We start from the raw sequence: 21,088 nt of genomic DNA, 5'->3' as shown, positions 1-21,088 counted from the left end.
GCGTCCCACTCCCCGCTTCCGCGGGTGCTGCCGCAGCGTCCCCCCTGGTCACGTGGCGGGGGCCGGCGCCGTGCTGACGTTACCGGCGTGACGCCATTTCCTGCGTCACCGCGCTTCCGCTTCCGGGGGTTGGGGCGGGCTGGCTGGCGCCTCCCGCAACGGGGGGCGGCTGCGGGGGAGCCGTTCGGGATCTCACCCGCATGGCGTCCAGCTCCACCCGCGGGCCGCGTTGCCGGGAACGGAGCCGCCGGGGACGGGCGGGGCGGAGCCGGAGCCGCAGCCGGGTGCGGGAGGGCGAAGCCCGAGCGCTCCGTACGTACGGCGGGAGGGAGCGGGAACCGTGCTGGGTACCGGTTGCTCCCGGGGGGGACGATGCGGTGCCGGGGGCCGCAGCCCACCCTCCGGGCGGGCTGCGGCCCCCGGCACCGCATCGTCCCCCGTAGGAGCAGCGAGCGCTGCGGTGCACGGAGGTAGCCCATCTAGGGCCAGTGGTAGCCCAGCAGTAGGAGACCGCTGCTGCCTTTCGGTACTACGGCCGCCCCTTCTTGTCGCGCAGCAGAAGCGTCGCCGCTGGCAGACCTGGATGCTTCGGGCCTGTCCGAGGAAGGAGTCGACGCCCCCCAACCGCAGAAGAATCACAGCCCGAAGCAAAAAGCGAAAAAGAATCCGAGCCACCCCGGCGGCGAGGCCTCGAAGACCGCGGCGAACGGCTCCGTGCCGCCCCCGAAAGCAGCCGGCAAGCGCGGGCGGAAGCCCAAGGCGGAGATGCTGCTGCTGAAGCTGTCTCAGGACCTGGAATGCCCGGCCCCACAGCCCATCTGCGTGCAGAAAATGCTGGGGAGCGGCGAGGGGGCGGAAGGGCTGGAGACCCCCCCCACCGGGCGCCCCAAGAGACGGGCAGCCAAAGTGTAAGAAGCCGCAGATTTTGGGGGGGGGGGGTGTGTCTCCAGGGGCAGGTGCCGCAGGGAGGTTGGGAAGATGCAGCAAGCGCTTCCTCGAGACCGCTGCCTCGCCCGGGGGGGGTCTCCGTGCCTTTCCCAAAGGACTTTGTCCCGCGTCAGTGGGGCAGACTGCTTCCCCACGGAACGATCTTTCCCTACGTTAGGAGAACGTGTTTGGATCCAGGGACGCAGGGAGCAGCGGGGGCTGTAGACGAGCTCACGGGCAGCGGGTTTTCGACGGCAGCGGGTCCGCGGTGGGGAAGAGGGTTCCGTGGTTCCTGATGAAGCCGGGAGGAGGCTTGTCCGGAGGGGAGCAGAACAAGCTGTGCGAGCCACGCGCTGCTTGAAGGGGGGTCCTGGGGGGAGCCTGCGCGCTCCGGGGCCTCCAAAAGCAGCTCAAGGCAGTGCCTGCCCTCTCCGAGGGTCTGCGCGAGCCCTGGGTCTGCAGGGGCAGAGCTGGCAGGGTTGCGGCGCCCCGGTCCCCGCCGCACGGAGGGAGGGCGCAGCGCCTGCAGCGAGGTGCCCAGTGCGGGAGCTCCCTTTGCTGAGGGCACTCACAGGAACATCTCTGGCTTTCCCGCTTTCCGGCGGGCAAAGGGCCATGGGCTGCTCTGCCTGAGACCCCTGCCTGCTGCCGGAGACCCGGGGAGGCTGGCGTTCCCCGGGCAGGGGACGCTGGCCAGCTGAGTGGCTGGCCCGGAGGCCGGCAGCGCATCCAGACGGGCTCTGCCGCAGCCGTGCTGGCTTGGGCCGAAGCAAATTGCTCGCCCAGACCACGAGCTGGAGGGGTGCGTCCGCCTGGGCCCGGAGGGAGGGCTGGCGGGTCCCTGTGCAGTCCCTCCGCTCACCTCCGGGCGATGCCTTTGGTGTCCCAGGGCTTTGCTGTACCTGCAGGAGCTGGCAGAGGAGCTGACATCGGTGTACCAGCCGCCGGCTCCCACCGAGGGTGCCCAGGAGCCGGAGCCAGAGCCAGAGCGTATCCAGAAGAAGCGTCGGAGCCGGAGGAAGAAGGAGGAGGAATCAGACAGCGATGATCCCGCGCGAGATGCTGACTTTGTGCCCTCGAAGGAGGTGTTGCTGCAGGCGGAGGAGGAGGAGGGGAGCGATGCGGCGCTCAGTGAGGCGTCGGAGCCAGAGCTGGAGGTGCTCCGGGGACACAGTGGGAAGACGTCTGCAGGGGTAAGGGCAGGGTTTCTGCCTTGGTGGTTTCTTACTTTTGGCCCGGCGTGAACACCACAACGTGTCTGGGCTGTCATGTGGTGTCCCCACCCCCGACGGTTTTGGGGCAAAACGGCCCTGAAGCGGGGCTCGGGGGGGCACAGTGCCTGTCAGCCGTGAATCTGGGCACGAGCTCTTCGGGCTTAACCGCGGGCAGAGGCAGCACCGAGTGAGGGTGGGTGGGGACAGGGCGACAGGAGCTGCTGGGAGAGGGTGCGGGGCTTTGGGCTCCTGCGGACACTGGTGGGAGGTGGAGGCAGGGTCCTGGAGGCTGTCCCGTCATTCGTGGAAGTCCGCAAAACGGGACTTCTTTACCCCAGCGCCATGCGGTTTTGGTGACTGCCGCGGCGGGGGGACGGCTCTGTGCTTGCGGGCTCCATCGGTAGTGTTTAGGACGGGCGGGTCCCCCCGGGGGCTCGTGGGGACGTTGGGGCAAGCAGAGGCGGCCCAGGCCAGGCCCTTCGGCCAAGTCCCGCTCTGAGCCTGCTCTTGTGCCCAGAGATCCAAGCCCCAGTGCCGAGGCCTCGCTCCCAACGGCTTCCACAACTCCATCATGGCCCCAGTGGAGAAGTGCTCCAGCCTCACCTGCAGCCTGTGAGTGGGGGGCTTGGGGGGGTGCGGGGTGGGCTACGGGGAGCGCTGGCTGTCGGTGCCCCGGGTGCCATCGCTGTCACAGCCACGAGGAGAAGGGAGCCGCGCGCTGTCGGCATCGCCCCATTGCCTCTGGGAAGCACCGTGGGTGACGGAGCGGCCGGGCCGAGCAGGGGGTGTGGGGAACGGCAGGGGCCGAGAGCTCTCGGTGTGGGGCTGCCCGGGTGCGGGGTGGGGGCTGCCCGGGTGCAGGGTGGGGGCTGCCCGTGCCGCAGGCAGGGTGCATGGGGGCTGCCCGTGCCGCAGGCAGGGTGCATGGGGGCTCGCTGCACCGCAGGCAGGGTGTGGGGGGGTGGGTGCTGCCTGTGCCGCAGGCAGGGTGCATGGGGGCTCGCCGCACCGCAGGCAGGATGCGGGGTGGGGGCTCCCCGTGCCATGGGCAGGGTGCACGGGGGCTCACTGCACCGCAGGCAGGGTGTGGGGGGGTGGGTGCTGCCTGCACCGCAGGCAGGGTGCACGGGGGCTCGCTGCACCGCAGGCAGGGTGCACGGGGGCTCGCTGCACCGCAGGCAGGGTGTGGGGGGGTGGGTGCTGCCTGCACCGCAGGCAGGGTGCACGGGGGCTGCCCGTGCCGCAGGCAGGGTGTGGGGTGGGTGCTGCCCGTGCCGCAGGCAGGGTGTGGGGTGGGGGCTGCCCGTGCCGTGGGCAGGGTGCACGGGGGCTCGCTGCACTGCAGGCAGGGTGCGTGGGGGCTGCCTGTGCCGCGGGCAGGGTGCAGGCAGCGGGGCTGTCGCCAACGTTTGGCGCATCCGCTGCAGGCGGGATCAGAAGTACTCGCAGTGGGAGTTTCCCGACTGGATCCCTTTGGCGCACAAGTGGACGTGTCTCTCTGAAAGGTGCCGTCGGAGCAGTGCAGGAAGGGAAGGGCTGGGAGGGAGACGCAGCGTAGGCGCTGCCTGCGCTCCGGCTGCGTGACGGGGTCTGGGCAATGTTTGGGGTGAGCTGGGGCAGGGAGAGCGGGTGGCCCCGGCTATCGGGGCTTGGGGCGGATGAGGGCGCGGGGGGTGCCGCACTCTCATCCCTCCGGGGGGATCAGGCCCCAGCAGAAAGGAGGGGGCTCTCTTGGTTTGGGCTTTGGGGGGTCTCATGGGTTTGGCTACGGAGGCTTAGTAGCCCTCAGGGTGGCCTGCAGCAGGGCATGCCGGGGTGTGTCCTGTTGTGACAGGACAGGGAATAATGGATTTAAACTAAAGAAGGGTAGATTTAGACTGGATATAAGGAAGAAATTGTTTATGCTGAGGGTGGTGAGGCGCTGGCACAGGTTGCCCAGAGAGGTGGGAGATGCCCCATCCCTGGAAGCATCCCAGGCCAGGTTGGACGGGGCTCTGAGCACCCTGCTCTGGTTGAAGCTGTCCCTGGCACTGCAGGGGCTGGGCTGGGTGGGCTCTGAAGGGCCCTTCCCACCCAAACCATCCCGTGACTCTATGTGCGGAGGCTGGGATGGGTGCTGGGGCACGGTGCCGTGCCCAGGCGTGACAGGGTGAGGGGCAGGGGTGGGGAGACGTCCTCTCACCTTCTTCTGCCTCCCCAGCGAAGCTGCCCCGTACCTGCCAGCCGAGGAGAAGTCTCCCCTCTTCTCCATCCAGCGGGAGGGCATCGAAGACGACGGTGCCTTGTACAGGGTAAACAGGTCTGTGAGGGGCTGCCCCGAGGTGCTGCCGGGGCGGCGGGTGTCGTGCCTGGGACAGGCAGTAACCCCCGGGGCCGGGGGTCCGAGGGGCCGCCCCGGGGCAGCGGGAGCAGCCGTGGGCTGAGCAGCGAGCCCGTGCAGCGTGCCCCGGGGTCCCGCCGCTCCCCGTGCCAGGGCTCCACACCAGCTGGGCGCTGCCCTGCCCGGCCCGCGCGCTCCCCCGCCGTGGCGGTGCCGCTTTCGCCCCGTGCCCTTACCCCCGCTCCCCGCTGGCAGGTTCAGCTCCCTGCAGCCCCACGAGGAACGCCTGGATGTGTCCTTCTTCGTGGGCGGCCCGGTGTGGGCAATGGAGTGGTGCCCGTCCCCGGAGGGCTCGGCGGCCTCGCAGTACGTGGCGCTCTGCTGCCACGGGAGCATGGAGGAGACGCACAGCGTGGCTGGGCTCCACGGGGGCCCTGCACTCCTGCAGCTCTGGGGCCTGGGCACGCTGCAGCAGGAGCAGGGGTGAGTGCCCTGGCCTGGGGAACAGCCCCCCCGGGGAAGGGGCTGGGGGCTGCCCGGCTCCAAGGGATGGGGCAGGGCCCGTGCCTCTTGTCCCGCCGTGGCTGAGTGGGTGGCGAGGTTTGTCCTCTCCCAGAGCCACCAGCCACGGCCCGAACCCCACAGGGGCGTGCTGGGAGCCAGCTTTGCTACCGGGGCGCGCTGGGAGCTGCCGGTGTGTGCTGGAGCTGCTGGGCACCAGCTGCCGGGGTGCGCTGGGAGCTGCCGGGGTGCGCTGGGAGCTGCCGGGGTGCACTGGAGCTGCTGGGCACCAGCTGCCGGGGTGCGCTGGGAGCTGCCGGGGTGCGCTGGGAGCTGCCGGGGTGCGCTGGGAGCTGCCGGGGTGCGCTGGAGCTGCTGGGCACCAGCTGCCGGGGTGCGCTGGGAGCTGCCGGGGTGCGCTGGGAGCTGCCGGGGTGCGCTGGGAGCTGCCGGCGTGCACTGGAGCTGCCAGGGTGCACTGGAGCTGCTGGGCACCAGCTGCTGGGGTGCGCTGGGAGCTGCCGGCGTGCACTGGAGCTGCCGGGGTGCGCTGGAGCTGCTGGGCACCAGCTGCCACGTTCTTCATGGCTCAACCCGTGCCTGCAGCTCTACCAACAAAGCCGGGCTGGCCTACGCCATCGCTGCCGATCACGGCTGCGTCTGGGACATGAAGTTCTGCCCCAGCGGCGCCTGGGAGCTGCCCACCGCTGCCAGGAAGGTGGGTGTGCTGCTGGCAGGGCCGCCCAGGCCCCGGGGGCCGCTTTTGGCTTCCCTTGGGGCTCCTAAGTCCGTGCCCTCGCGAAAGCCTTGCCTTCCCGGGGGCGGTGAGCCTGGGGCTGAGCCCGCGTGTCGTTCCGCAGCACCCGCAGATGAGCCGGCTGGGCCTGCTGGCCGTGGCCTTCTCGGACGGCAAGGTGTTGCTGTACTCCCTCCCGCACCCCGGCGCCCTGCAGCACGCCAAGAGAACCCAGGTAAAAGGTAGGAAGAGCCGCGCCACCGGGCAGGGGTGTCCTGGCCCTCGTCCCACCGTGCCGGGGTGGGCAGCAGGCGAGCCCCGGGGCTGGGGCCCCTCTGCCCGCGCGGGAGGGAGTCGGGCAGGGGCACGGCCGTGGGGCAGACCCCGCTCGACAGATGCAGCGGGCCCCTGCCCGGGCGCCGCGTCCAGCGGGGCAGCGAGCCCCGGCACGCCTCCCAGCTCGGGACCGGCCGCTGCCGCCCCTGGGCTGGCTCCTGGCAGAGAGAGGCGCAGCAGGGGAAGGCAGCCAGGCTGCTTTTTCATGTCAGACGACGCCAAAGCGCTGCTGACTCAGGCGAGCTCGGGCTCCGAGGGACGCTGCAGCAGCCCGGCCGGGGCATGGCTCCCGGTGCAGCGCTGCATGGAGCCGGGCGTGCTGGGAGGGTGCTCTCGGCAGCGTTGCCGTGACCGGAGCAGGGTTGCGGGCGAGGCGTAGCTGCGCTAGCATGTTCCCGAGCCTTTCCCCACCGCCCTGCTTGCTGCTGTTGTGGCAGAGCTGCTTATTCCAGCCTGGCTCAAGCTGTTTGTCATAGCAGGGATCTGGGGCTCTGAGTGCTCGGCTGGCTCGGGGTAATGGTGCTTGTAATAGTCTCATCTGCTGGGCGCCAAGCGAGATTGATGACCTGTGCGTGCTGCTTGTGGTCGCTCAGCCGTGGCCGACAGCCCGCACATCCCGGGCTGACAGTGGGAAATGGGTTCCCTGCGCCCGAGCGTGGCTGCCGACCCTGTCAGCGTGGGGGTTGCCGCCGGCCGCGCCGGCGCTGCCTTTCCCGCCCCCCTCTCCGAGTGCTGGCTCCGGGTGGTTTGCGCTGGCTGCCGCAGCTCCCACGTGGGAAGCTTGCGGCAGGCACGGATCCTTCCCCAGCCTGCAAAGCTGCGGACAGGCCAGGTCCTGTCACGTAGCGTCAGCCTGGCTGCGGCTGCACGTACCGCCCTTGTGCCTCGCAGCAGGGCTGCGGGTGCTGGTTTGCAGCCACAGGATCGGTGCCAGACTGCGGCGCGCCGAGGCCCTGCTGGGAGCTCCCGGGTCGGCGTGGCCGTGCTGGCTTTCCCCGGGGCTCCAGGTACCCACAGCTGGCGTTTCCGCCTGGCAGAGCCCGGGGCTGCTCCCTGCGCCCTGCCCCGGCTGTCGGGGAGGTGCCAGAGAAAACACGTGGTTCCTCGGTTCCTCCGTATCTCCGCACAACTCCACCTCCGCCTGCGGCTGCCGCGCTTTGGGGTGCAGACGTGGCTGCTTGGTGCTCGCTGTGCCTCAGGACAGCGCGCTGGGGATGGGGGGGGACCCTTCCGGCCCCAGAGGCGTGGGGTGGGTGCCCCACAGCACTCGCGTCCTGTGTCGCTGGCGGGAGAGATTCTCCGCTGGATAAAGCTGGGGGGGGGGTCCTGCGGATGCCTCGTCCTGAACCGTTTGAGCGCAGGGGTCTCTGCACCGTCCACCCTCCCCGGGAGCGGCTGCCCAGGCTGCTGCAGCCCCCGTCACCGGCTGCCCTGGCCAGCTCGGCCGACTTTGCTTGGCGCCGCGGTCTGTCCCGCGCGGCTGCTGCTTCCCTCCCCAGGGCGGTCGCGGTCTGCTCTGGCCCCTGTGTGTCACCGGCTCCCCTTGAGTTTGGTGAAGACGTCTTCTTCCGTCAAGGCAGGCAGCCAGTCGTGGGGTGAAGATTGCTGGGGGGGGGAGCGTCAGCCCTCCCCATCTCTGCCTGTGGTGCCTTTCGGGGTGCCGCTTCCCACGGCACAGGCAGGTCTGGCTCCCGGAGGTCCTGCCGCTGCCTGCTCTTGGATGCGCTGCTCCGTGTGCTCTGTTTGCTGCTGCCGGGCGTGCTCGCCTGCTGTTGGCTGTGGTGGGGACGCTGGTCCGGATGGCTGGCAGGACTGGGAGCCCTGGCCACGGCCGCTGGGAGCAGTGAGCCAGGTTTCGGGCTACTGAGCAGCCCCTGCAGCAGGCAGCTTCTAGGAGAGCTGGTGCCTGTCCTGACCCTCCTCTGCTCTCTTCTAGATGGGTCGTTCCACAAGCACGTTATCTGCAAGGTCAGTGTCCTCTGCCGCTGCGGTCCCCCGTAGCAGTGGCACCCTGGCAGCCTCCTGGCTGGTGCAGGTGGGAGAGCCGGGGAGGGAGCCGGGACGCCTGCAGAGCTCGCCGGCCCCAGGTGTTTGGGGTGGCAGAGCAGAGCCAAGCTCCCAAACCTGGGTGTCCCCGGCTCTTGGGACGCAGATGGCACCGGCGTAGGGCTGTGACTGGTGTCTGTCCTTCGGCCCCCAGGTGCAGTGTGTTGCCACGCTCCAGGTGGGCTCTATCCAGGCAGGGAACGCGTCCGAGTGCGGCCAGTGCTTTAGCCTCTCCTGGATGCCCTCCAAGCCCCATCATCACCTTGCGGCTGGTTTTTATGACGGTGAGTCCCCCCCAGCTCCTGCGCAAGAGGGGCCCGCGCCCCGTGGCAGAGCCTTCGGGGAGCAGCCCTCGCCCTGCCGTGGGCAGCGCCGCGCGGAGCTGCGTGCTCCTTCAGCCCTGGCCTGAGGCCGGGGATGGGGGAGCCGCAGGGTGAGGTACGGCGGCAGCGTCAGGGTGAGCAGCAGCAAGTGCAGGCACCGCGCAGGAACCTCTCCGCCATCCCTGGGATGGGGAAGGCTCATCCTGGGCTGGCCGTAGGCACCCTGACATACCTGTTTGCTCCAGGATGTGGCTCTGGCTTAATCCACGTCTGTCTGACTTGCCTGGATGCAATTTTGTGTCTGGCTTCGGGCAATCTGCAGCTTTGTGCTGTGCCCGAGCTATCCTGTCCTGCTCTAAGCCCCAGCCCTGGCAGCTCCTGCAGCCCCTGCCTGCGCTGCTGCCCGTCCCCCAGCCCCGTGCTGCCTCCGATCCCACGCCGCAGCACTGGGCGTCCTCTGCGCCGCCGGCGCAGTTGCGGGGCAGCTCCTCACAGGCAATGGGTCTCGTCCCACAGGCACCGTGGCCATCTGGAACCTGCTCACCAAGTCCCTGCTGCAGTGCGTGCACCAGCCGGATGGCTCCCTCAAGCTCTACCCTTTCCGGTGCTTTCTAGCCCACGACCACGCGGTCCGGAGCATCGAGTGGTGCAAGGCCGACAGGTGAGGGCGGGGGAGGCGGTGCTGGTGCGGGTGCCGCCTGGGAGAGCGGGCTCGCGCCTGCGGATGGGGCTCCTTCACCCAGACGGGCTCAAGAGGACGTGGTGCCGATGGCGCTTGGCCCGCTGAGGCAGCGAAGAGGTTGGGTCGGGCTTTGCAGGGCGCGGTGGGGTTGAGCCACTGCCTATGGCAGCAGCGCTGTGCTGTGGGGCCGGGCCCGCCTCGTCCGTGCAGCAGGGACGGGGCACGGCTCTGCGCTGGGGTCTCAGCGCTGCCTTTCTTCTGGTTCTCAGCAACTTCCTGGTCACGGCAGGGAACGACCGTAAGATCAAGTTCTGGGACCTGCGGCGGCTCTACGAGCCCATCAACAGCATCAAGCGGTTCCTCAGCACCGAGGTGGCCTGGCTGCTGCCCTACAACGGGGTCACTGTGGCCCAGGACAACTGCTACGCCTCGTGAGTGCCGGGGCCCTTGCGGTCCCAGGGTCTCTGGGGAGGTGGGCTGCTGCCTGGCTCTTGCAGTCTTGGGGTGGCGGCACAGAGCTCCGTCCTCATCCGTTCCCGTTCCCCACCTCAAATACTGTGTCCGGTTTTGGGCCCCTCAGTCCAAGAAGGACATTGAGGTGCTGGGGCATGTCCAGAGAAGGGCAGCGGAGCTGGGGAAGGGTCTGGAGCACAGGGCTGGTGGGGAGCGGCTGAGGGAGCTGGGGGTGTTCAGCCTGGAGAAGAGGAGGCTGAGGGGAGACCTGATCGCTCTCTACAACTCCCTGACAGGAGGGGGCAGGGAGGGGGGTGTTGGGCTCTTCTCCCAAGGAACAGCGATAGGATGAGAGGGAATGGGCTTAAGCTGCGCCAGGGGAGGTTTAGGTTGGATACTGGGAGAAATTTCTTCATGGAAAGAGTGGTCAAGCATTGGGCCAGGCTGCCCAGAGAGGTGGGGGAGTCCCCAGCCCTGGAGGGGTTCAAAACACGGGCAGAGGTGGCACTTGGGGGCATGGTGGTGTTGGGGTGATGGTTGGGCTGATGATCTCAGAGGTCCCTTCCAACTATAATGATTCTTAGTATTTACTTTCATTAAAAAAAAATCCAGCCGCCAAGCCAGGAAACATGAAATTAATTCTTCCTCTCCCCTGAATTGGTTTAGTGTGGACTTGGCAGTGTTGGGTTGATGGTTGGGCTGATGATCTTGGAGGGCCTTTCCAACCTTAGTGATTCCTGGTTTTAATTTCATTAAAAGTAATCCAGCCACCAAGCCAGGAAACACGAAATTAATTATGACTCTGCCCTTAATTGGTTTAGTGTGGGCTTGGCAGTGTTGGGTTAATGGTGGGACTGGGTGATCTTCAAGGCCTTTCCCAACCCAAGCGATTTGATGGTTCTGTTGCAGTTACGGTCTCTGTGGGATCCACTACATTGACGCCGGGTACTTGGGCTTCAAGGCCTATTTTGTGGCCCCTCGCAAGGGGACCGTGTGGGTAAGAGGCCGGTGCGGGGCAGTTCTGTCCTGGGGGCCACGTCAGGGGGGTGGGCACCTGCCCCAAACCCAGCTGGGTCCCTCGTGGGTGGGAGTGACGCCATGATGTGCGAGGCCCTGGCTCTTGGGGTCACCCTCTGCCCCTCGGATGAGGACTGTGGCAGCCGTGTGAGGTGGTCTCCCTGCCTGCGTGTCCAAGCTGGCTGCGCTTCCGAGCCCGTACCTCCCCGAGGGGCGGAGGCTGGTGCCCAGGGGATGGTGTCTGTGGTGCTGCAGCCTGGCTCGGGGTGTTGGGGAGCCTGCTGGGACCCCACTGGGACCCCGCACCCTAGAGCCGTCTGTTCCTGCAGAGCATATCGGGCTCGGACTGGCTGAACACGGTGGCTGCGGGAGACATCACCGGCGAGCTGGTGGCTGCGGTGCTGCCCGACCTGGCCGTCAACCCCCTCAACGTCAAGCGTTCCTCGGACCGCAGATTTGTAAGAGGCTGTCGTGCTCAGCAGGGCTTCTCCGCGACGCGCATGGGGCTGGGCAGGGTGGGAGCTGTGTTCCTGGCTCGCTGCCGTGCGTGCTCCTGGTTCTGCAGCTGTGCGTGCCGTGCCCTCCCCGCCCGGGCAGGGGCTGCGTGGTGGGGAAGGGACCTTCAGGGTTAGGCTCACGCGTGGGTGTCGTGGTTTAGCATGATTTTTTTAAGAAAATTAACTCTGTCCCAGCCGAAACCAGGGCAATGGGGCAGGCCTGGACCTGTTTGTCCCCCGCCCTTCCGGCAGCACCTCCTTCCTCGCCCCTGCCGTGCTGCGGGGCAGGGCAGGGCTCCCAGGGCCCCCCGCCCTGCTCGGTCCCTGTCCGCAGAGGGGCAGCCGGACCCCCCGCCCTGAGCCCCATCTCACCCACAGCCCATCTACAAAGCCGATCTGCTGCCCTATAACCCCGCCGGGTCGGAGGGCGGCGAGCAGGCACTGCCGAAAACCAGGCTCTACAGCGAGATGGTGACCAAGAGCTACATCCGATTCCAGGACACGGACCTGGTAGGAGAGGGCAGGGGACGGGACCCCTGGGAGCGTGGCTGGGCGGCGGGAGGGCGAGGAAACGCCGCTCCGATGTGGCAGAGCCCAGGCTGGCTGCCCCAAGGGCACGGGGATGGGCCGCCGTGAACCTGGCTGGCGCGGGCTGGGGTCCCGCAGGCAGGGAGCCCCCGCCTGCCTGCTCGCGGGGCGGCGGGGGGCACGGCTGTGGGTGTCAGCCCCGGGCAGAGCAGCACTCGGTGTCCCGGCTGTGGCAGCAGCCTGGAGCGCCCAGCGCTGGGAAGGCGCCTGCGGGCTTGCAGCCTCCCCAGGCCCCCGCGCTGCGGCGTGCCGGGCCGTGTTTGGGGGTGTTGGCGTGGGGCAGCAGGGCCAGGCTGTGCCCAAGGACCCCCCAAGAGAGGGGGGGGTGAGTCTGTGGGTCAGAGCTGCTGGAGAGGCACTGGGGTGCGGGGGTCTGCCACGCTCCAGCCGCCCAGCCCCGGCCCTCCCTGGGGTCTGGCTCCCGCCGCCCTTTGCCGTGGGTGACGCGCGTCCCCCGGCCGAGCGGTGCCTGCCCGCGCCGCGGTCCTGCTGCTGCCAGGACCGCCGTGCACGCGAGCGCGCTCCGGCTCGGGGCACGCTGCCCATCGCGGCGCCGCTGCTTCACAGCGCAGCTTCAAGAACTTCCCCAGCCGGGAGCCCATGCGCAGGATGCACACGCAGGAGGTGAAGGCAGAGCTGAGCCTCGACCGCCTGCAGCTGGAGTCGCTGCACAAGGTGAGAGGGCTGGGTGTGCAGGGAGGGCGCAGGCAGGAGGCTGCTGCTGCAGGTTGCCGGGGTCCCGGCGCCTCGGCCCCCTCCTCCTGACCCCCTTCTCCTCCCGCAGGTGCGCTTCAGCCCCAACCTGGACTCGCACGGCTGGCTGGTGTCGGCCGGGCAGGCGGGCATCGTGCGGGCGCACTGCCTGCTGGGGCTGGCCTCCGGCGTGGGCCACCAGCTGCTCCTGGAGCGCCGTGCCCGCTTCGGCTCTCTCTACGGGGACAAGCCCAGCAGCCCCAGCCCCGCCGAGGGCTCCCCGCTGCCGGCAGAGTAGCGCCGCGCATCCCTCGTGCTGCCGCTGCGCACGCGTGCCCCCCGCCGGAGCTCGGGCCGGGAGCGGGCTGTGCTGCCTAGGGGGGCTGCGTGTCCCCTCTCGGTGCTTCTTACCCTCTGGGCCCCCGCCTCGGGGGAGCGACGGCGGCTCCTGGCCGTCGCCGGGAAAGCTCGGGACACTCGTCCTCATGCTCAGGGCCCAGAAGGATCCTTTTGCGCTGTTTGGTCCGAGCTGGTGCGGGGAGGGCGGTGGGACCGGTGCGTGTCCCTGGGTTGGGCTGTGGGTCCAGGGGCCTGACGCTGGGGGAGCACCCACGGCCCCCCAGCCGTGGGGGGCTGCGCTTGCTCTTGCCTCTGGCCCCGGAGCCCCCCGTGCAGGTGCAGGCGGGGGGGCCGGGGCCAGCCTTGTCCCGGGCAGGGCGGCCGGGGCTGGCGGAGGTGCCAGGAGCTCTGAAGTCGCTCACATTGAGCCCGTGTTCAACTGTGCAGTAAACGTGATTTGTTTTGTACGAGCTGGTTGTGGCGCTGGCGCGGGGACCCCGCGGCAGGCACCGGGGCGCGGGGCGGCTGCGGTGCCGCGCCAGGGCCTGGCCCCCGCCGCACTCTGCCCATCACGGGGGGCCGGGGCCTTTCCCCCTCCCCGGTCCCCTCTCGGCCGCCTGCGCCGCGCTGCCGCCGCTGCTCTCCAACAAGTTTATTGGTGGCTGCGGGCTCTGCCGCTGCCCGCTGGACTCCTTGCACAATGAGACGGACAGACAGACACTCCACGGGTGCAACGGACACGGACTCACGACGGGTGGGAATGGATCGGGCCAAGGCACGGCAGGATCCGGCCCTGGCAGCAGGGAGCAAGCCCAGGGAAGCCAGCGCTCGGGGCCCAGCACCCGTCTCCCCGCACCCCGGCGGGTGCAGCAGCTGCGCCGGCAGCCCCGGTAGCGGCAAGCCCACGGCCACGGGGGCAGCGGGGCCGCCCCGGGGCTGCGGGGGCAACGGGACTGGCTGGGGCCAAGGCTGGGTCTGGGGTCCCCTCCCGGGGCCGTCCCCTCCCTTCCCTGGGCCCTTCAGCAGCTGCAGCGGCTCCCTCCTGTCCCCTCTCTTGCAGGGGACAACAGGGCGCCGTGGGGGGCTGTGCGGTGGGCTGGGATCCCCCTCCTCCTCCTCCTCCGGGGCTGGTCCCAGCGTGCCCGAGGCTATGGCAGGCTCCTGGCCCGGGTGGGGGGGGGGCCGGGCTGCGTGTGTCCCCCCGGGACCCTGCATGCTCAGGGCCAGTGTCCCACCCCGGGGCCCTGCAGCAGCGGGGTGGGTGCAGCGCGGGGACAGGAGCCCAAGCGCTGCCCCTGCCCCTGTGCCGCAGCTCCCGCTCGCCCGTGGGGTGTTTGGGTGGGGGGTGAGGGCCAGGCCTGAGGCGGCTCTGCAGCGGGCGAGGGTCTCAGGTGCGGGGGTCCTGGCAGTGCTGGCAGGTGGCCATCTCCTCCCGGTACCGCTCCACCTGCACCGTGCAGGAGGCAAAGCCGAACTTGCGCTGCAGCCGGGTGGTGGCTTCCCACAGCACCGTCTCGGGGTCGGCGCTGGCGTCTGGGGACGGCAGGGCGCCGCGGCTCAGCCCCGCTGCGTGGGGCGGCCGGTGCATCCTCTTCCCGCACCGGCCGTGCCCGGGGGGCCATGCAAGCTGGCCGGGCCGCGCGAGGGGCACTCACCGACGGCCACGTGCGCCGACACCGCGTGGTGGCTCGGCGTCAGGGCCCAGAGGTGCAGGTCGTGGGCGCCCTTCACCCCGCGCACCCCCAGCAGCACCTCCTTCACCGCGTCGAACTCGAGGCCCCGCGGTGTCCCTGCCAGCAGCGCCCGGTCACGGAGGGGCCAGCCCTGGCTGGGGTCAGGGCTTGCGGTGGGGGCAGCCGGGGCTGGGGGGGGCCCCCAGGCCGTGACCGGGCTGCGGGGGGTGGCTGCAGGGTGAGGCAACCTCTGGCCACGGGGCCGTTTGCCTGGGGCCGGGAGGACGAGCTGGGGGGCGAGGGAAGGGTGGAGGGGTGGGCCGGGTTGCGCCTGGGGGTGAGCTGCCGTGTGGGGAAGGGGCTGTGGCAGCTGCGGCCCCAAGGACCCCCTGCGACCCCCTGCAACCCCCTCCCGTGGTCCCGCGCCCTCCTCGCCCACCTTCCATGAGGACTCTGAAGACATCCCTGAGGATGGTGAAGGTGGAGCCGAGGACGAAGACGGAGAAGAAGAGGGTGCTGATGGGGTCTGCGATCTTGCACTGGGGCTGCGGAGAGCAGGGGGTGTGTGAGGCTGGTGGGGGGCAGAGCCGAGCTGTGGGGGTGCCAGGGCCCCCCACCCCACGGCACCCTGCGTGGGGCTGAGGGAGTTGTTCCCGCGGGCAGTGGGGGGAGTCCAGCCCAGGCACCTTGAAGTAGATGATGGTGGCAGCCACGAGGACACCGACGCTCTGCAGCAGGTCACCCACCACGTGGATGAAGGCCGCACGGACGCTGGTGCTGCCGGGCAGGGGGCTTTGGCCGGGCAGGCAGCCCCCCGCGCCCTCCAGCTGCTCGTAGCCCCCCGCGCCGTGGCCGGTGGGGGACTGGTGCAGGATGTAGGCCATGCTGGGGAGAGCAGGGCCGGCTCGGCGCTGTGCCAGGCAGGGTGCGGGGGCCTTGCCTGGACCTGCACGCAGGCACCGGTGCCCGGGCATCGCAGGCAAAGGGGGCACAGGCAGGCGCACCCGGGCCCCAGGAGGGTGGAGAGGTGTGGGGCAGAGTCCCACCGTGGGGTAGGGCTGGAGGTGCAGCAGGGACGGGGCAGCTGCACCGCTGCAGGGAGGTGCGTGGGGCTGGGGCACGCGTGGGGCTGGGGCACGCGTGGGGCTGGGGCACGCGTGGGGCTGGGGTATGCATGGGGCTGGGGCATGCATGGGGCTGGGGCACATGCCAGGGCTTGGGCAGGGCTGAGGGGGTGCTGCCGGGGGGGCCAGGGGATGTGGGGCCAGGGGATGTACGTACACGGGCTGGAAGCCGGGAGCGTATGGGAGACAGGGAATAGGGGGAGGCAGCGCTCGGGGACACAAGGCTGGTGCACAGGGACAGAAGGTGACCTGGGGACCGGGGCTGGGGTACCAGGGGCACGCGTGGGGCAGGGGGCTCGGGCTGGGGGGACGCGGGCGCGCACAGCCCTGCGTGGGACGTACACCAGGTTGACGCCGACGGCGCTGGCGGACGTAGCCAGCATGGCTCGCGCCTCAATCTCGTAGTCGTTGCTGACGATGCGGACGGCCGCCAGGTAGACGAGGGCCCCGGTCACAACCCAGATGGAGAGGACAGAGGCCAGCGCGCCCAGCGTCTCTGTGGGACGGGAGCTGTCAGCGCCCACCCCGGCCGTGGGGGTCCCGTGGAGCCGCGCCCCCCCGCCCCGGCTCACCCGAGCGGTGCCAGCCAAAGCTCATGGTCTTGGTGGGCAGGCGGGTGGAGACCCAGAGGGAGAAGAGGCTGACGGACATGCTGCCCACGTCCGTCAGCAGGTGGGCTGCGTCAGTCATGATGGCCAGGCTGTGCGCCAGGTAGCCGCCTGCGGGCGAAGAGCAGCTGGCACCTCGTGCCCCGGCAGCCCCGCGTCCCCGTCCCCGTCCCGCCGTTACCTATCACCTCCCCGACCATGAAGACGCAGCAGACGGTGCAGGCGATGCTTAGCTGTCGGCGGGCCTGGAGCCTCCCCTGGCCGGGGCTGGGGGCCGGGGGGCTGCAGCAGCAGCGGGGAGCCAGAGCCGGGGGGCACCGGCGGTGCCGGGGCGTCCTGGGAGCCTGCAAACAGACTGGGGGCGGGGGTCACTGCCGGCTGCACCAGCTCCCGGTGCCCCTGCCCGGCACCCCCGGGGGTCCCAGTAGCGTCAGTCTGGCCCAGCTGCCCGGGCCGCTGCAGAGCACCAGGTGCACGGCATCGCCCCCCTGGCCCGTGCGACACCGGCGGGGGGTGCCCAGGTGCCCAGGCCGGTCCCGGGGGGCTGCGCCGTGAGCCCGCCAGAGCCCCGCTGCAGCCGGTAACCGAGCCAGCGGCTGCGGCCCCCACGGGCTGCGCCCCTGCCCAGGCCCGCTGCCGGCTCCCGCTAACGCACCAGGCTCCGTGGCCGGGCTGCTGGTGGTCACCGGGAGGGTACGGAGGGGCTGGGGCTGGTAGCACTGCAGGAGCGAGTGCCGGTGGCGGAGGTGCCAGCCGGACCGAGCTGTCGCGGTTGGGGCCGGGCTGCTGGACGGGGGGCTGGGGCTGGGGCGTGGGGAGCAGGGCTGGGGCTTGGGGCGCCGGGGAGTGGGGCAGGAGTGCGGGAGAGGGGATGGACGGTGCCGGTGAGGGGAGGTGACAGATGGACGGTGCTGGTGCGGGTGGGTCACAGATGGACGGTGCCGGTGCAGGTGCGTGACGGATGGATGGTCCCGGTGCGGGTGAGTGACGGATGACGGTGCCGGTGCAGGTGGGTGACGGATGATGGTGCTGGTGCAGGTGCGTGACGGATGGACGGTCCTGGTGCGGGTGGGTGACGGATGGACAGTACTGGTGCGGGTGGGTGACGGATGACGGTGCTGGTGCGGGTGGGTGATGGATGGACGGTCCCGGTGTGGGTGGGTGACATTTGGGCGCCGGTGCCAGCCCAGACGGGCACCGGAGGGGGGAGCGGGGCTGGCGCACGGGTGGGGGTGCGGGTTCCGCTTGGATGGAGGTGCCGGTACCAGGGAGGGGGTGGGTGCCGGTGTCAGGGGGTGAGGGTGCCGGCGCACGGATGGCCAGGGCAGGCTCTGCAGAGAAGCTGCTGCCCGTGTCAGACGGATGAAGGCGCGGGGGCTGGGGGGTATGGACATGCCGGGGGGGTGCCAATGTCCGGAGGGTGGGAGGCGTGGGAGCTGGGCAGTGCTGGATGTGCCGGGGCGTGCGGGTGCCGGGGAGGCCGGGGGAGCCGGGGGCGATGGGGGGTGATGGAGATGCCGGGGGCGATGGGGAGTGATGGAGATGCCGGGGGAGCCAGTGCCGGCAGTGCGGGTGCAGGGGATCGGGGGTTGTGGATGCCAGGGATGATGCAGGTGGTGGTGCCAAGGGGTTGCTGGGGGCACTGGGAGGCGGTGCTAGCCGGGGGAGAGGGGGTGCGGGGGAGAGGGGGGTGCCAGGGGAGAGGGGGTGCGGGGGACATGGGGTGCCGGGGGAGAGGGGGGTGCCAGGGGAGAGGGGGTGCGGGGGAGAGGGGGTGCCGGGGGAAATGGGGTGCCAGGGGTGGCAGTGCCACAGGCAACGGAGGTGCCGGGGCGATGGGGGTGCCGGAGGTGCCAGGGAGCCAGAGGCGCCGGTGCCGGGGGCAATGGTGGTGCCGGGGTGGTGGGGTGCCAGTGCCGGGGGTGATGGAGGTGCCAGCGATGGGGGTGCCGGGGTGATGGAGGTGCCGGAGGTGCCGGTGCCGGGGGTGATGGAGGTGCCAGTGATGGGGGTGCCGGTGCCGGGGTGATGGGGGTGCCGGTGATGGGGGTGATGGAGGTGCCGGTGATGGAGGTGCCGGTGATGGGGGTGCCGGGGTGATGGGGGTGCCGGAGGTGCCGGTGCCGGGGGTGATGGAGGTGCCAATGATGGGGGTGTCGGTGCCGGGGTGATGGGGGTGCCGGTGATGGGGGTGCCGGGGTGATGGAGGTGCCGGAGGTGCCGGTGCCGGGGGTGATGGAGGTGCCAGTGATGGGGGTGTCGGTGCCGGGGTGATGGGGGTGCCGGTGATGGGGGTGCCGGTGATGGGGGTGCCAGAGGTGCCGGTGCTGGGGTGATGGAGGTGCCGGTGATGGGGGTGCCGGGGTGATGGGGGTGCCGGAGGTGCCGGTGCCGGGGGTGATGGAGGTGCCAGTGATGGGGGTGTCGGTGCCGGGGTGATGGGGGTGCCGGTGATGGGGGTGCCGGTGATGGGGGTGCCGGAGGTGCCGGTGCCGGGGGTGATGGAGGTGCCGGTGATGGGGGTGCCGGGGTGATGGGGGTGCCGGAGGTGCCGGTGCCGGGGTGATGGGGGTGCCGGTGATGGGGGTGCCGGGGTGATGGAGGTGCCGGTGCCGGGACGATGGCGGTGCCGGGGCGGTGGGGTGCCGGTGCCGGTGCCGGTGCCGCGGTACCTCTTGAGGCGCAGGCTGCCGTCGGCGGGGCCCCGCGGGCTGACCAGGCGGGCGCTCTCGGTGCCGGTCGGGGACTCCATGCCGCGGGCGAGCAGCACCGCGGGCCCCCGCCGCCGGGACCGCCCCGCCCCGGCCCCGCCCCCCCGCCTGGCCCCGCCCCTCTCCCCGGTCACGCGTGGGGGGAGCGGGGGGGAGCGGCCCCGGCCCGGGGGGTGGTCGGGAGGACCCCCCCTCTCCGGGATCCCCGGCTCCGCCCCGGGGGAACGCACCGGGTGGGGGGCCGCCGGGGAGGGCCCAGCCCACGGCCCCCCGAGACAGCAGCCACGGGCACGGGGGGCGTGGGGGGGAGACCCCGCGGGTCCAGCCGAGCCTGCGTGGGGCCGCAGGACGCTGCACCGCAGCCGCTCGGCACCACCGGGCCCGGGGACGGCGCCGGGCAGCGGCGGCAGCAGCTTCGCCGGCAGCGCCGGGGCTGTGCCGGGAGCGGGGGGCTCTGGTTGACGTCTACGGGGGGGGCTGGTGGGGTGTGGGGGGCTGGTGGGTGTGGGGGGAGCGGCTCAGGTGCGGGGGGGCTGCTTGGGTGTAGGGGAGCTGCTTGGATAAGGGGGGGCTGTTCCGGTGTGGGGGGGCTGCTTGGATACGTGGGAATTGTTCGTGTAAGGGGGGGCTGCTGTCATACGGGGGGCTGTCAGTGTGGGGGGGCTGTCAGTGTGGGGGGCTGTCAGTGGGGGGGGCTGTCAGTGTGGGGGGGACGGTTGAGGCACAGGGGGGGTCGCCTCACCTCTGTCCCTGGGAAAGCGATGGGACAACGAGTCCTGGGAACCATTTCTAAGCGCGGGGAGGACAAGAAAGTCATCAGGAGACGTCAGCACGGCTTCACGGCGGGGGGGTTGTGCCCGGCCAGCCTGATCGCTGTCTGTGATGGGACGGCCTGCCAGAGGAGCTGAGCACAGGGCACGCTGCCTACCCAGGCTTCAGCAAGGCTCGTGACTCAGTGTCCCGTAGGATCCTCCCGGAGAAGCTGCGGAAGCGTGGGCTGGATGAGCAGACAGCGAGGTGCATTGGAAACCGGCTGCGTGGCCAGGCCTGGAGGGTGGTGATCAGTGGCACAAAGTCTAAGTCGGAGGCCAGTAATGAGCAGGGTACCCCAGGGGTCACTACTGGGTCCAGTCTCATTTAACGTCCTCGTTAATGATCTGGAGGATGGGGCAGAGCGCACCCTCAGCAGGTTTGCAGGTGACGCCAAGCTGGGAGCAGCAGCCGTGCACCAGAGGGTCGTGCTGCTCCGTAGTGCAGAGGGATCTGGACGGGCCGGAGAAATGGGCTGACAGGAACCTGGAGGAGTTCAGCAAGGGGAAGGGCAAAGTCCTGCCCCCGGGGAGGAACGAGCCCGTAGCACCAGCACGTGCCGGGGGACAGCCGGTTGGAAAGCAGCTCAGCAGAAAAGGCCCCGGGGGGTCCCGGCAGGCATCAAGTTGGCCGTGAACCAGCAACGCGCCCTTGCTGCAAAGGCGACGAACGGTGTCCTGGGCTGCATTAGGAGTGTTGGCAGGAGGTGGAGGGAGGGGATCTGCCCTGGTGTGGGCTGGCACAGGGCTGATCCCTTCCCGGCAGCGGGCGCGGCGCTGTGCTTTGGGGTCGGGATGAGAACAACGCCGGTGACCCCCCGATGGCGCGGCCGCTGCTGAGCAGTGCTGACACCAGGCGAGGGCTTTCCCGCTGCCCCCGCTGTGCCGGGGGCACGAGGAGCCGGGAGGGGGCACGGCCAGGACACCGACTCCGACTGCCCCAAGGGCCATCCCATCCCGCCTGGCGTCACGGGCAGTGTGGGAGCTGGGGGGGTTGGCCGGGGGCAGCCATCGCTGCTGGGGGACAGGCTGGGCACCGGCCGGCGGGTGCTGGGCGACTGCGCTGGGCACCGCTTGCTTTGGATAGTAGTAGTATTATTATATTGTTATTATCATTACTATGTTACTTTATTTCAATTATTAAACTGTTCTTCTTTCACCCCAGCAGTGTTTCTCACTCCTACTCCTCCCATTCTCCCCCATCCCAGCGGGGCAGGGGCAGCGAGCGCTGCGTGGTGCTGAGCTGGGGCTGGGGCTCAGCCCCGACAGGATCCTTCCCCTCTGCTCAGCGCTGGCGAGGCCACCCCGGGAGTGCTGGGCCCAGTGCTGGGCTCCCCAGTGCAAGAGGGACGTGGGCAGACTGGAGATTGTCCAGCGAGAGCCACCGAGCTGCTGAAGGACTGGAGCATCCCTCCTGTGAGGAGAGGCTGAGGGAGCTGGGACTGCTCAGCCTGGAGCAGAGAAGGCTCAGGGGACTGAATCCATGTCTGT

The 21,088-nt window shown here is 70.2% G+C and overlaps 2 protein-coding genes across 2 annotated transcripts; one reads left to right on the top strand and one right to left on the bottom strand.

Annotated features, from left to right (window-relative positions):
- The first annotated feature begins 200 nt into the window (after nt 1-200).
- Nucleotides 201-12,631, top strand: GTF3C2 (general transcription factor IIIC subunit 2). The gene is made up of 18 exons (XM_075706623.1): nt 201-312; nt 557-908; nt 1,817-2,120; nt 2,659-2,753; nt 3,569-3,646; nt 4,342-4,440; nt 4,717-4,944; nt 5,569-5,680; nt 5,823-5,940; nt 7,971-8,002; nt 8,235-8,364; nt 8,920-9,064; nt 9,355-9,516; nt 10,448-10,535; nt 10,885-11,013; nt 11,431-11,562; nt 12,208-12,315; nt 12,425-12,631. Exons 1-18 carry the CDS (start codon nt 201-203, stop codon nt 12,629-12,631), a joined length of 2,631 nt encoding a protein of 876 aa, XP_075562738.1.
- Nucleotides 12,632-14,059: 1,428 nt separating this feature from the next.
- On the bottom strand, nt 14,060-18,829 carry SLC30A3 (solute carrier family 30 member 3). The gene is given in 9 exon segments (XM_075707769.1): nt 14,060-14,205; nt 14,328-14,462; nt 14,785-14,890; nt 15,032-15,230; nt 15,812-15,965; nt 16,042-16,188; nt 16,259-16,388; nt 16,390-16,432; nt 18,750-18,829. Coding segments are annotated over 9 exon segments (1,140 nt in total).
- Between the last annotated feature and the right edge of the window lie 2,259 nt (nt 18,830-21,088).

This window comes from Pelecanus crispus, chromosome 3 (genome assembly GCF_030463565.1).
Source record: "Pelecanus crispus isolate bPelCri1 chromosome 3, bPelCri1.pri, whole genome shotgun sequence".
NCBI lineage: Eukaryota > Metazoa > Chordata > Aves > Pelecaniformes > Pelecanidae > Pelecanus > Pelecanus crispus.
Note: the sequence above shows the minus strand (reverse complement) of the source record. Positions and strands in the feature narration are given on the sequence as shown.